At 37.2% G+C, this 14129-nt stretch overlaps 1 protein-coding gene across 1 annotated transcript; it reads right to left on the reverse strand.

Annotated features, from left to right (window-relative positions):
- Positions 1-756: 756 nt before the first annotated feature.
- On the reverse strand, positions 757-13847 carry MMP13 (matrix metallopeptidase 13). Its single transcript, XM_012455638.2, has 10 exons — positions 13704-13847; positions 13370-13611; positions 12575-12723; positions 12269-12394; positions 10137-10298; positions 7943-8060; positions 6850-6983; positions 5709-5868; positions 3243-3346; positions 757-2115 (listed from the first exon to the last, which is right to left on the reverse strand). Exons 1-10 carry the CDS (start codon positions 13821-13823, stop codon positions 2015-2017), a joined length of 1416 nt encoding a protein of 471 aa, XP_012311061.2. The 5' UTR covers positions 13824-13847; the 3' UTR covers positions 757-2014.
- Positions 13848-14129: the final 282 nt, after the last annotated feature.

Here is a 14129-nt window from a genome sequence, read left to right on the forward strand (position 1 = left end):
TACCACCACCCCCAGCTATTTTTTTTTTTTTAAGAGACTGGGTTTCACCATGTTGCCCTGACTGATCTCAAAATCCTGGGCTCAAACAATCCTCCAGCCTGGGCCTCCAGCAGTGCTGTGAGTATAAGCATGAGCCACTGCACCTGGCCTAAGTATCTTTTTTGAAAAAGAAAAAAAAGAAGGGTTCTGGTGTGGTAGCCCACTCCTGTAATCCCAGCACTTCAGGAGGCCAAGGCGGTGGATCACCTGAGCTCATAAATTCAAGACCAGCTGGCCACCATGGTAAAACCCTGTCTCTATTAAAAATACAAAAATTGACCAGGCGCAGTGTCTCACACCTGTAATCCCAGCACTTTGGGAGGCCAAGGCAGGCTGATCACCTGAGGTCAGGAGTTTAAGACCACCCAGGTCAACATGGCAAAACCCTGTCTCTACTAAAAGTACAAAAGTTAGCCAGTTGTAGTGGCTGGCACCTGTAATCCTAGCTACTCAGTAGGCTGAGGCAGGAGAATCGCTTGAACCGGAGAGGTGGAGGTTACAGTGAGCCGAGATTACGCCACTGCACTCCAGCCTGGGCAACAAGAAAGAGACTCTGTCTCAAAAAAAAAAAAAAAAAAAAAAAAAAAATGGGATAGCACAACTACATTCAAGCCTAGGCAACTAAGCAAAACTGTCTCCAAAAATAAAAATATTGGCATTTTGGGTGAGGAAAGCTTGAAATTATACCTAAAGACAAAATATACCACATAGCAATTATCTGTTGAAAATATATTTTTATTATAAACAACATAAACACTTCCTAACACATTTTGCAAATATGCATTTCATTTTCTTTGCTTGAGTTTATGAACAGTTTCTCTGAGCACAATAGTTCTTCCCTTGATGGCTGATCATATCTTCAATAAGTGCCAAGCACCCTCCACAAATATCAGTAGGCACTGTGGGAAGTGCTGGGGGATTTTTTTAAATACAGAGAAAAGCATCATTCCGTATCTCAAGGGATCACAATCTACTAGACTGTTTATTTAAAAAAAATTTGCATGTGTCTCCTTTAATATATACTTCCAATTTATAAGATATATTTTATTTCATGCTATACAAGTCTTTAGAAAATAGCCTATATATCCAAAGCAAACTGGACGATTAAGATAATTAGCTAGGTAAAATAGGGTTAAATGCAACTTTTAGTCTTAAATAATCAAATAATTTATGAAAAAGGGATGCCATGGCCTTAGATTATTTTGATGACAATTTTAACTTTGTAATGTGTGACTTCTGAAAAACCTGAAATATTTTAATAAAAAGATATCATTCTTCATTATCTTCTATGGTATGCAAAGGAATATTTGTCTTATATGAGAGCAGCCCTTGAGTCATGGCCAAAAGTGAAAATTGAACAGAATCTAAAGGCCACATCTACTTTTCTCTCAATTTTTGTCTCCTGTCTTAAGTAACTTTGATATTTTCTTAGTGTCTATGTGAAGAAGGGCACGTACATCTGAATATTCTCAGTGCAAAATGAAAATTATTTATTTGGAAGTTACGGTCTATTTATTACAGACATTTTCCTTTGGTTTATTTATGTATGGCTCTCCCAAAATTCAATTTTCATGCCATTTTATACTTTTTAGTAAGGATGATTTATTATTTATATAAATGTGATTTACTTTTATGCCTTTGTAAAATTTCCTTATAAATATATTTTAAAATTATGCTCTCATTGACAGACCATGTGTCCCATTTGTGATGTGGGAAATACCATCACCCGTTGCTTCTGTACAGCAACAAGAATCAGGCGCTCCTTAGAGATCCTCCATTTCATTACTCTAACATTCTTCAGTGTGGTTCCAGCCACGCATGGTCATATAGACACGACACATTCAAAGATAACTTACTGATGCTTGTTCACAGAACCAAGCTCTCTCCTGATAGCTCTCCTTCCCCCACTCCACACTGCTGGAAGTATTAACCCAAATGCTCTTCAGGATTTAAATAACAGTTTTTAAAAAGACAATCAACACCACAATATGGAATTTGCTGGCATGACGCGAACAATACGCTTGCTCCAGATGCTGTATTCAAACTGTATGGGTCCGTTGAAAAAATAGATATAACCTACAAGAAAAAGCATAAAGACAATTTCAGAGTTTGAAAATAATCAGGTTTTAATCCAGTTAATATTAAGAATCCAGTCTCTCAGATCCCATTTGTAGGAATTTCAACCTTTTTCTTTCTAAACTCTATTCGGGCTTTAATGTATTGCTCATAGTTATTCCTTTATAAATTTTTTATCTTTTTATTTTTATTTTTTAATTGTTCTTTTAAGGTATAAATCTACCTAGCTCTCCTAAGTTGTCACCTCGAATCTTGCCATGAGTTTCAATTTTGCTACTCCGATTATCGATTTTTGTTTCGTTTTGTTTTTTTTGCTTTTTTGTGAGATGGAGTCTCACTCTGTTGCTCAGGCTGGAGTGCAGTGGCAAGATCTGGCTCATTGCCACCTCTGCCTTCTGAATTCAAGTGATTCTCCTGCCTCAGCCTCCCAAGTAGCTGGGATTACAGGCGGTGCGGTCAGGCCTGTAATCCAAGCACTTTGGGAGGCCAAGGCGGGTGGATTACTTCAGGCCAAGAGTTAGAGACCAGGCTGGCCAACATGGCAAAACCCCATCACTACTAAAAATACAAAAATCAGCTGGGTATAGTGGCAGGCACCTGTAATCCCAGTTACTCTGGAGGCTGAGGCAGAAGAATGTCTTGAACCTAGAAGGCAGAGGTTGTAGTGAGCCAAGATTGTGTCACTGAACTCGAGCCTGGGTGACAGAGAGAGACTCTGTCTCAAAAAAAGAAAAATGCTGAGAACATAATTAAAGTAAAAAATCGCTATATAGTTATGGTAGTTATGAGTCTTCATATATGAATTACTTTCCACTCCATGCCCAGTTTGAATTCTGGCAATATCCTTTGCATTTTGGCATTTTTAAGCATAGGTTAAAGTAATGTTGAAGGCTTAGCATCTCTTATTTATAGAATTAGCAATCATTAAGTAAAATTCTTATTTATTCTAAGCAGGTTATTTTTTTTGTTTGCTGTCTTTGTAGGTAGTCACACAGGAATGGTTAATTTCTTAACTGCCATACATTTATTAGCATATCTAGGTCCTAGATAAAAATCCTTTGTACGGAGAAGAGTTTTGAGGGGCTACAGAAGCTCCTCTTTAAAGTCAACACAATGTAACTACTTACCATTTTTCTCGTAGACAGCATCTACTTTATCACCAATTCCTGGGAAGTCTTCTTCTATTAGTCTCGGATAGTCTTTATCCATAATCTGATTAGTATCATCATATCTATTTAATAAGAAAAGAAACTTGTAAGTCAGTTACATTTCTTAGAAGGTACCTTAGAAATAATACTATAGGTACAATGGCATCTTTCAAAATTGACAAGAATTTTAAAAGTTTAATTCCATTTAAAACATCTGGTAGCTTTTTAAAATTAGGAATGAGCATACTGAATGCACAGTGGGTGCTTGATGAGTATTCGTTGAATTGCTGAAAGCCATCTTTTTAAAGAGAGTTACAGGCTCATTTCCATTTCACAAATGATGTATCTGTTATAAAAGCATATCATAAGGAAAGTGTTCTTAAGTGTGAAATAAATGCATGTTTGTGCATATAACAATGATCTATTGATCTCCCACTATGTGTAAGACAACTTGCTAAGTACAGTAATGGCTACAAAAATATTTAAGGTTTAATTTCTGTACCAAAAAGTTGTAGAAGCTTACGGTAACACTAAAGGTAGTGAGAGAAGCATAGCTTTCCCCTTCCATAACAGCATATTTCAAGCTCCTTCTCCCCTGCCCACACCCACACCCTAACCAAGCAAACATATCCTAAAATTAACTTAGGAAAACAGGCTCCCATAAGGTGCCACTACTGTTACTGATGAGAGCTTTTTGTATATCCTGGAGGTATGTTCAAACAAGTATAAGGTAAGAACCACTGAACTACCGAGACAGCTAAGGCGTGTACGTACATAACTGCAACACCAGGGAACAGAAGTTAAGCATGAGCAAGTAATCATGACATGTCGTGGAAGTTCCTGTCATGAAAGTACAGGAAACCAGGCAATAACTTCTGAATGAGGAAATCAAAAAAGACTTTGTAGCTGGATGTGGTGGCTCACACCTGTAATCCCAGCATTTTGGGAGGCCAAGGTGGGTGGATCATGAAGTCAGGAGTTTGAGACCAGCCTAACCAACATGGTGAAACCCCATCTCTACTAAAAATACAAAAATTAGCCAAGTGTGGTGGTGGGTGCCTGTAATCCCAGCTACCCAGGAGGCTGAGGCAGGAGAATCGCTTGAACCCAGGAGGCAGAGGTTGCAATGAGTCGAGATCGTGCTACTGCACTCCAGCCTGGGCATCAAAAGCAAGACTCTGTCTCAAAAAAAAAAAAAAGAAAAAGACATTGTAGATGAAATGATATTTCGAATGAACTTTAAACAGTAGGTAGAATTTCAAGAGTGAGAGATGCAGGAAAGGATCTCCTGGCAAAGAAAATTGTATAAGAAAAGCTTAAGAGGGTATTTAAAAAAACAGCATATTTGAGATGCAGTAAGCAATTAATTCCAACTAAACCATATATTTCTTATGGAGGGTAGGAAATGAAGTGCAGCACCAGTGCATTTCAAAGATGAGATATACAGGTGTGTGTGTGTGTGCAGGTATGCATGAGTGTGTGTGACTGTGTGTATGCAGAGTTGGAGGAAAGTTTCCATTTTAAACATTTCAAATGTAGAGTACTGATGAGATATTCTCATTCCCAAATATAGACTTGAATCTGGACTCCTAAATGCTGTTGATGTCATTGCTGCCTAAATCTTTACATATGTTTTAAATATTCCAGCTTCACTTGCCCTTCAGAAAGTTTAACTTCATAAACTATCAAGCTGTCAGCTTCCTGGTCAACCTCTTCAGTGGATCAGGTGACTCTGCAGACAGGAGGGCCTTCTCTGAACCAATCTTTTCCTGTACTCATACTGGTATCCTCTTTGGCTACAGAAGATGGAGCTACATGTAAATTAGGAGAAAGTGACAAGAAAGAGAGTCCAGGAGAAAGATTAGAAAGAGAAAGTGCCAGCTGGGTGTGGTGGCTCACACCTTTAATTCCAGCACTTTGGGAAGCCAAGGCAGGTGAAGTGCTGGAGGTCAGGAGCCTGACCAACATAGCAAAACCCTGTCTCTATTAAAAATACAAAAATTAGCTGGGCATAGTGACACATGCCTGTAATCCTAGCTTCTTGGGAGGCTGAAACATGAGAAATGCTTGAATACAGGAGGCAGAGGTTGCAGTGAGCCAAGATCACACCACTACACTCCAGCCTTGGTAACAGGGCAAGACTGTCTCAAAAAAGAAAAAAAAAAGAGAGGTGCCAAAGATGGCTGAGGCACAACAAATGGCTAAGAAAAGAATGTTTGAGAAGAGGCGAGTATTGTGTGTGTGTGTGTGTGTGTGTGTTTTCAAGAGAGCTTGAGACTTTTAAGTATACGTCTGAGGAGTTGCCTGAAAGAGCTGACATAGAATAAAAATGAATGACTAGTATGACACTTACAATAGTGTGTAGGAATAATGTATGGTGGTGACAGATGTTTGAGGCACTTTGTAGCTATGACACAGATGGGTCAGTGCATGTTGCTCCCATACCTCCAGACGTGGTTTCCTGAGAAGAAGAGAGTCCTGCCTGTATCCTCAAAGTGAACAGCTGCGCTTATCTTCTTAATTTCTTTTGGAAAACCCAGTTCAGATATTTTCTTGGGATAACCTTCCAGAATGTCATAACCGTTAAGAGCCCAAAATTTTCTACCTAGGATAAGTAAAATAACAGTTTTATTATCCAAGGGAATCTATTAGGATTTATACATGTAGACATGTACTTAAAGACAGGCCCATTTATACATTTAGAAATATTAATAAAATATTTAGTATTTGCAGTCATCATGTTTATGAAGCATAAAAATATAAGCATTCTTCAAATGAAAAATAAAATTTAGGATCTTAATTTCCTAATTATGAGTATAGCTAACCAAATGTCACAATTAACTTGGGAGTTCATTGGCTCTGAATTCATTATCTCTGAATTAAGTTGAAAGCTAGGTGAAAAAATACATTAAAATTTCTACATGCATAAACAACAGAGTAAGAAAGGTAAATTAGATTGAAAACTCAAATTTCATACTGGTTTGAAAGTTATTTTCTTCTCTAAAAGGTAGTTTTATTATAACATTAATATCATAAATAGTTGAACAACAGAAACAATGCCAGCAGAATGTTATGTAGTCATTTTAAATTATGACTGTAAAGATGAAGTAGCAGTTTGGAAATTGGTCATAATTTTGTGTCAAGAAAAGTCATAGAATATAAAAATATATCTGTACTATGAAAATAAATATGTAAAAATATGTATTACATAATGAAAATGAGCAAATGAAATAAACTGACTTTTCAGAAGGAAGAATTATGGATAATATTTTTTCCACTTTTTCAGAATACATATTGTTATAACGTTTTCTCAATAAGCAGTTTTTAAGAGGAACTAAGAGAAAAAACTGACATGATTGATATGAAAGAAAGAGTGGATATAAGTATAATAATGTAGACCTTTCATATGTTAAATTTGGAGACACACAGTAGATGGTTTTAGGTGCTTTCTGGCTTCCATTTTTTTAAAACTTGGTCTTTAATTTAGGATATTTTCCATAGTGATCATTTTACTGGATCTCTAGTGGCATCAAGGTCAGCACTGCCTCCCCTGTCATGTGCGAGGCCTCCTCTGTGGAAGGCTTACCTCTGAAGATGAAGATGAGGTCACGAGAAGGATGCTCATATGCAGCATCAATACGGTTGGGAAGTTCTGGCCAAAACGATTTCGTTAAAAACAGTTCCGCATCAACCTGCTGAGGATGCAGGCGCCAGAAGAATCTAACACGAAAGTAAAAATGGAGTTTTCTGTCACATTTTTAAAGTGCAATATTTCTATTCTGCTAGCCACCTCTCTCTGCATCAACACAGATAAGTTAGTTACAACCAATCCCTCCCACCTGTGAAGAGAAAATAATTCCATTTCCCTTTAAGTGCCAGTGACAAGTTGTACTATCCTAACTAGCGCAAGGTATTCAAGTTTGAAATCTCACAGAGCCTTTGTGAGGGCTCTAAGTTCTTTGTGGGTTGAATCCCTTTCTTGCTTAATTTTGGATACCTTGCCAGAGGCAAGCAAATGTGCCAGGCACTGTGTTGGGCTCCAGAAAGAAGAAATGAGTTACATGAACTATGTCTTCCATGATCTTATGGCCTGGGAAAACTGATACATGAGAACCACCCCCTACCCCACGAGTACAATGTAATTAGAATTATAACAGAGTGGGTAAAAATGCTATTGGATCACAGATGAGGGATCAATGAATAAATGAATGAACAAATAAGCATACTAGAACAATGCAGAAATTAAAAATTTATGTTGCATTTCTAGGTTCATTTCATTCCATCCCTCAAATTCCAACATATGTTTCCAGAATCAAAGTCTTTCCAGACCAAAACGAATCCGCATGGACATAACGAGTAACCAATTATTAATATAGCAATTACTTTCAATGCTTGTCTGTTCTTAAAAGAAATTGGATTTCTAGATTTACTTGGTTATATTTATAAGAAAAACTACAACTGGAGATGTGAAAAGAAGCTGCACAATGTCAAGGTTATACATTGAAAAGTAAAACATTAATCCATCAATCATCTACATCTGAAATACGTAAATAAACTGCCTGCCCATTTTTACTGTTAACTTTGCCTTCGGAAGTCTGACAGGATGTTTTGGCGATATGCAGAAACAGATTCACAGATGTTTGTTGCATACAGACTTTCTGAAAGAATCTCAAGAGTACCTGTCTTTAAAGACCATTGTTTCTCCTCGGAGGCTGGTAATGGCATCAAGGGATAAGGAGGGGTCACATTTGTCTGGCGTTTTGGGATGTTTAGGGTTGGGGTCTTCATCTCCTGGACCTGCAGTTGTGAAAGGCAAAAGAGAAGTTATGAGTGTGACATTAATGTTGACCTGGGTCACAGCACAACAGGCTGATCTGTTGATGGACAGTGGGAGAGGGTTCCCTCCAGGAAGGGCAGTAGGTACTGGGGCTCCTACATTATGGTGCAAATACCGAGTAATCTTCCTTCCTTCCTCCCCTCCGCTTCCATCCTTCAAGACTTCTTGAGATTCTTTAGAACTACAAACTTAGGTTTCTTGAGGGTGATGATAAAAATGAGGGAAAAAAGCAAGACTTTGAAAAAACTTTTCCTACACCTTGCACAATCTATTGACAGACTGCTCTTGAAAATTACATTCCCCTTGTATTTTCTCTGTGAAACCCCTCATCTCACCTCCTCCTCTTGACTATTTTACCAGCTGTCAACATCAGCTAACGTTGCTTCACCAGTTTGCCACTGTGCAGCTGTATCTCGGTGACAAGCCAGGTTTTCAGCACTTACGTGACTTGCCACATGTTGGTAACTTTCCAACCAGCTCCCATGAGTGCAGACGGGATGGGGGTACAGTACACAATAATAATCCTACACTGGTTTTTTTTCTGTCTAGTTTATACTAGTTCTTTCATCAGCTCCTGAGTCACAATAGCACAGAAATAATAATTGCAAAATAAATTTGCAAATTCCCTTTGCCATCCTCAAGTTCATGCCCATGCCTCTGCTAGCTACTGTGATAGATTCAAATCTAGAGGGAAAAAGAATGGGTTGAGTGGCATGAGCAAGTTTTCTGAACTATGTGCTCTAGAAGTGTTTACATTGATGACTGTGCACTGTGGCTTTAACTCTATTTATAACAGATCATCTATAAATAAATGTTTGGGTTTGAGGTTTAATTATTTTGTAAATATTATTGAAAATTTGGGGAGATTGAAAAGGAAGAATTTTTTTTTACCATGGTTACTGTAGATGTTGATTAAAAACTACCACAGGCTGGCCGGGCACAGTAGTTCACGCCTGTAATCCCAGCACTTTGGGAGGCTGAGGCGGGCAGATCATCTGAGGTCAGGAGTTCAAGACCAGCCTGGCCAACATGGTGAACCCCGTCTCTACTAAAAATACAAAAATTAGCTGGGCATGGTGGATCATTGCTGTAATCCCAGCTGCTTGGGAAGCTGAGGCAGGAGAATCACTTGAACCAGGGAGTTGGAGGTTGCAGTGAGCCGAGATTGCATCACTGCCCTCCAGCCTGGTAACAGAGGAAGATTCCATCTCAAAAAGTCAAAGCAAAACAAAAGAAAAAACTAACACATGCCACTTGAGTGGTTTCTACCATAGCAGATTAGACTGGTTGAAAGAATACTTGGAATTTCTAAAATGCCTTAGAATCTCACTATCACCACCAACCGTGTTACTATAGGTATGCTACTTAAACTCTGCAGGGCTTAATTTCTTCATTGGTTAAATGGGGAATAAAATATTTCTCTTTCTTATTGCAGAGGTGTTTTGAGGGTATCAAATGCACATTGCAATGTATAAAATACAAATAGAAGGAGTTTGGAGAATGAAATCTTTTCTATTTGAGTGGGTAGTTAGATTTGGAAAGAAAAATGGGTATGTTTTCCTAGGTTTTAAGAACAAAATCAAGAAAGCAGCATTGACAGTGGTAAATTCAGTTAGCAGAGTCATGTGTCGCTTAATGACAGGGCTACGTTCTGAAAAATGTGTTGTTGGGCAATTTTGTCACTGGGTGAACATCGTAGCGTGTACTTACACAAACCTAGACATATAGGCTACCACGCATACAAGCTATATGTTACAGTCCGTTGCTCCTAGGCTACAAATCAGTTCAGCATGTTACTTTATGGAATACTGTAGGTACTTGTAACACAATGGTTAGCATTAAGTGTATCTAAACATATCTAAACATAAGAAAGGTACAGTAAAAATACGGTATTGTAGTATTATGAAACCTTTGCCATATATGCACTTTACTGTACCAAAACATCATTTTGCAGCATGACTGAAATTTAGAAAATAGATGCATGGACTTATTCTGCTTTTGTAACTGATCATATTCAATTTCTATAACTGAGTTACCATAGAGAAACTGGATCCCTTGTACATCGTCATCAGGAAGCATAAAGTGGCTTTTGCCGGTGTAGGTGTAGATGGGAAACATGAGTGCTCCGGGATCCTTGGAGTGGTCAAGACCTAAAGAGTGGCCGAACTCATGGGCAGCAACAAGAAACAAGTTGTAGCCTGTAAGAAAACCAATCAACGATGAGAAAACAAGGGGTCCCAGTGACTAGGTAGTGAAAGGAATATCATTTTATTTATTTGGTATGTTTCTTTCTTGGCTATATACTCTTTTCTCTCTCTTCATTCTCTTAGTTTTTAAAATCAATATTCAGTCACTTGAAAGAAGATTCGAAGTATTGATTTAATCCTTATAAATAGTGTTCTTTTTTATTATAGCTGTCTCCACAATTAGAATGTCAACAGATTGCTCTCGTATAATTAGTAATTAATAAGGATTTACTGTGAAGATATTAGAAGTCCTGTTTTGCTCTTGGTATTTTTAGGTCAGGTGAGGGAAGTGGACAGAGATTACCTTAAACGAGGAGTGGGGAAATCACACAGGGTGATACCTAGCTAGAGTGCTGCCCAAACATCCTCCAATCAGGACGCTGCATCCAAAGGGATGGTACCAAGGATGGAGAATGCACTAAACAGGTTCTCTGTGTATACACTTGGGAGCAAATTCCAACCAAATGATTCTTTCCAGAATGTCTCTAGACTCTGTGGTTTGGAGAAACAGAAACTCTAGACATGATTAGCCATCTTTCCTCTACTCTAGAAGGCCACTATGTCACTGTATTTACATTGTTTCCTCTAATCATTCTGTCTGCCAATTCTGAGCCTCCTAATACAGGTATTTCAAACTGGAAAAAAGAGAGTAATAAAAACTAAAAGAAAAATAAGATATGTAAGGCAATAGGATTGTTGTTACTTTTGTTCAGATCACCTGAAAGCTGGAGCCAGTGGATTCCATTTGACCTTAAATACCCTTTGCAACTATAGCCTGTGCATGAAGAAAATGAATCAACTTAGCAAATCTTGCAGACCATGAGAGCAATTAGAGGTCTCATAATCTGAGTGCTAACTAATACTTCATCAGAATGACTAGTAATGGATACCACTCTTGCTTTCAGCTGAAAAATGAATCCAGATTTGTTTGAGGATGTTTTCATTCACTTCAATTAAATATTTCAAACCCAGAATTTATACAGAAATATAAATTTGAGGCTGTGATTCTGTCTTAACAATGCTGGGTATTATTCCTTCTTCCTCAAACCATTCTTATCTGTGAAATACTCAGAACATAAATATATAAATTTTCACTTTTCCCTCCATAGACAGATTGGAGGTATTAGAGTTGAGACACTGATCACATAAGCCCCATTTTATTTTTTGGAAAAATAACCTTTTTTATTTAAATGAATAATAAAAATAAACTGTCTATAAAGACAACCTCTATTTGTCATAATTAAGTCCTAGTTAGAACAATCTATGGCTTTTCTTCCTAAATTAACATTCCCAATTATTCTGTGACTTGAAGATTCAACTATTCACTGATTTCATTCAACACTCAGTTTCATTTTGCTCTTGTAAATACAACCATCATCTTGTCTGTTTCATGCTGTTTGGAGTAAGACTGTCTAGATTTTTAAGAATGGTGTTTATAATACATAGACAAGACTGAATCAAGAAACTCATATAATGGGAAACAGAAATTTGATTGAACATATTTCTACCAAGGAAAAAACTATTTCAATTCACATCTAATTCATGTATGACCCATAGATCCAGCCCTGGTAGTTTTTATATATTTATAATAAACTGTACTTCTTCAACATGCCAAAGGTAATTTGCGGTGATAATATGTTGACTGACAAACATAAACATTTTGGTACTACTTCAAAGTTAATTAGTATCTCTTAAGCCACAGTGAAAGAATAAGTAGATTTTGTTCATTTTTTAATGTGGAATATCAATTTGTAGAAATGTCACTTGTGGAGACACGCATATGTCTGAGATAAACTTTTTTTTTTTTTAGAAAATATAGCCAAATACCAAATATATTTAACTTTTATGTATCTTAACTTCATGCCAGTGTGTTTACTGTCTGATCTAATAACACATAAATTATATATTTATAAGAATATTACCTTTGGAACTACTTGTCCAGGTTTCATCATCATCAAAATGGGCATCTCCTCCATAATTTGGCCCAGGAGGAAAAGCGTGAGCCAGCAGGCCAGAGGGTCCATCAAATGGGTAGAAGTCACCATGCTCTATACACAAAAGCAAGAGTTAGGAGTCTTATCACATCCAGGAGTACTTAGCACAGGTGTTTGGTAAATTAGTGCTGAATGCTTTAAAAAGTAATGAATGATTGAAAGAAAGAATTTTTAAATGGAACCAGCTGAGAATTAGAACATAAAAAAGTTTTAAAAACAAGTGTGCATCATTACCCTTAATTCCAAAAGAGATCATGATATCAGCAATGCCATCATGAAGTCGGGTAAAATTCAGAGGAGTTACATCGGACCAAACTTTGAAGGCTTTTTTGAATGCCTTTTCAACTTCGGAGTGAGTCATATCAGGGGTATAATTCACAATTCTATTTAACAGAGAAAGTTTCAATTAACTTTTTGGAAGGTGAGAGCTATTTTAGAATACATTTTCGAGGCATATTGCTTTTCAATTCAAAATCCAATGATTTCTTTGAAATTTCTACTAGAGGTTTATTGTTTGAAATAATATATTAATTATGATGCCATGCAAGAATAAAAAGTCAAAAATTCAGTCAGACATTTTAGTATCTCCAAATACCTGACCACCTGGCATCTTAAATTTAAAATATTCCAATGTTTAATATAATTTATTTTATATGCTAAAAGTTTGGATTACATTGATACAGCCCAAATAAATGAAATAGCTCTGTAAAGTTCCTATAAAGAGCGGCACTCTTCATCTTTATCACCATTGTAATAAGTACACCTAATGTACTGCATTTGTAAATTTTCTTGAATCTACTTTTATTTCCCTTTGATTTCATTTCTAAAAGAAATACTTTGAGATATCCACTAAAAAACAATGCTGGGTTAATGTAACAGTAATAGATGTTGTGAGGCATTCTTGGTAACCATGTTAAAACTATTCTGGAACTTAACTGCCAATTAAATAGTACGGCCTACTGAATATTAGATATTTAATACCATAAGAAAAGGCTAACAAATATGAAAGAAACATAGCCTGTGATTTACCTGTAGGTTAAATTCATTTTGGACCATTTGAGAGTTCGAGGGAAAACATTGTATTCACCCACATCAGGAACCCCACATCTTGGTTTTTTCATGATATCTAAGGTGTTATCGTCAAGTTTGCCAGTCACCTCTAAGCCAAAAAAAGACTGCATTTCTCGGAGCCTGTCAGCCATGGAGCTTGCTGAATTCTTCTTCAGGATTCCTGCTAGATTTGTAGGATGGTAGTATAATTTCAGGTAGCGCTAGAAAAAAGACCAAGATGAACTGCTTTTAAAAGAGAAGGAAATATCTGAGCTGTACCAACTGCATCATCAGGATTGGCAAGATACTCTACCTCTGCAAACTGGAGGTCTTCCTCAGACAAATCATCTTCATCATCACCATTTGGAAGGGGCAGGGCCCGACAATGAGTCCAGCTCAAGAAGAGGAAGGCAGCCAGGACTCCTGGATGCATCTTGAGTGGTGATGCCTGGAGGCTATAGTCTTTCCACAGATGAGTACCTTTACTTTTATAGGCCTGCAATGGTGAGTCATCACTTATGGATAGGTTTCCACTTCCTAGTCCTTGAAGATAAACATGCTTACATGGCGACTTTTTCTTTTCCCTTGCAAGTGTGGTTTGTGGTAGAATTTGAGGGAAATATAAATGAGAGCATCTCTTGTTTCAGCAGAGTCTCAAACCCATCTGGCAAAATAACGGCCTCAGCATATTTATGGATACTGTGGGAAGAAGCAGCAGAGAGTAGTAAATTTTTACTTC

This window comes from Aotus nancymaae, unplaced genomic scaffold, assembly GCF_030222135.1.
Source record: "Aotus nancymaae isolate 86718 unplaced genomic scaffold, 86718_ANA_hifiasm-v0.15.2.pri h1tg000012l, whole genome shotgun sequence".
In the NCBI taxonomy this organism is placed as follows: Eukaryota; Metazoa; Chordata; class Mammalia; order Primates; family Aotidae; genus Aotus; species Aotus nancymaae.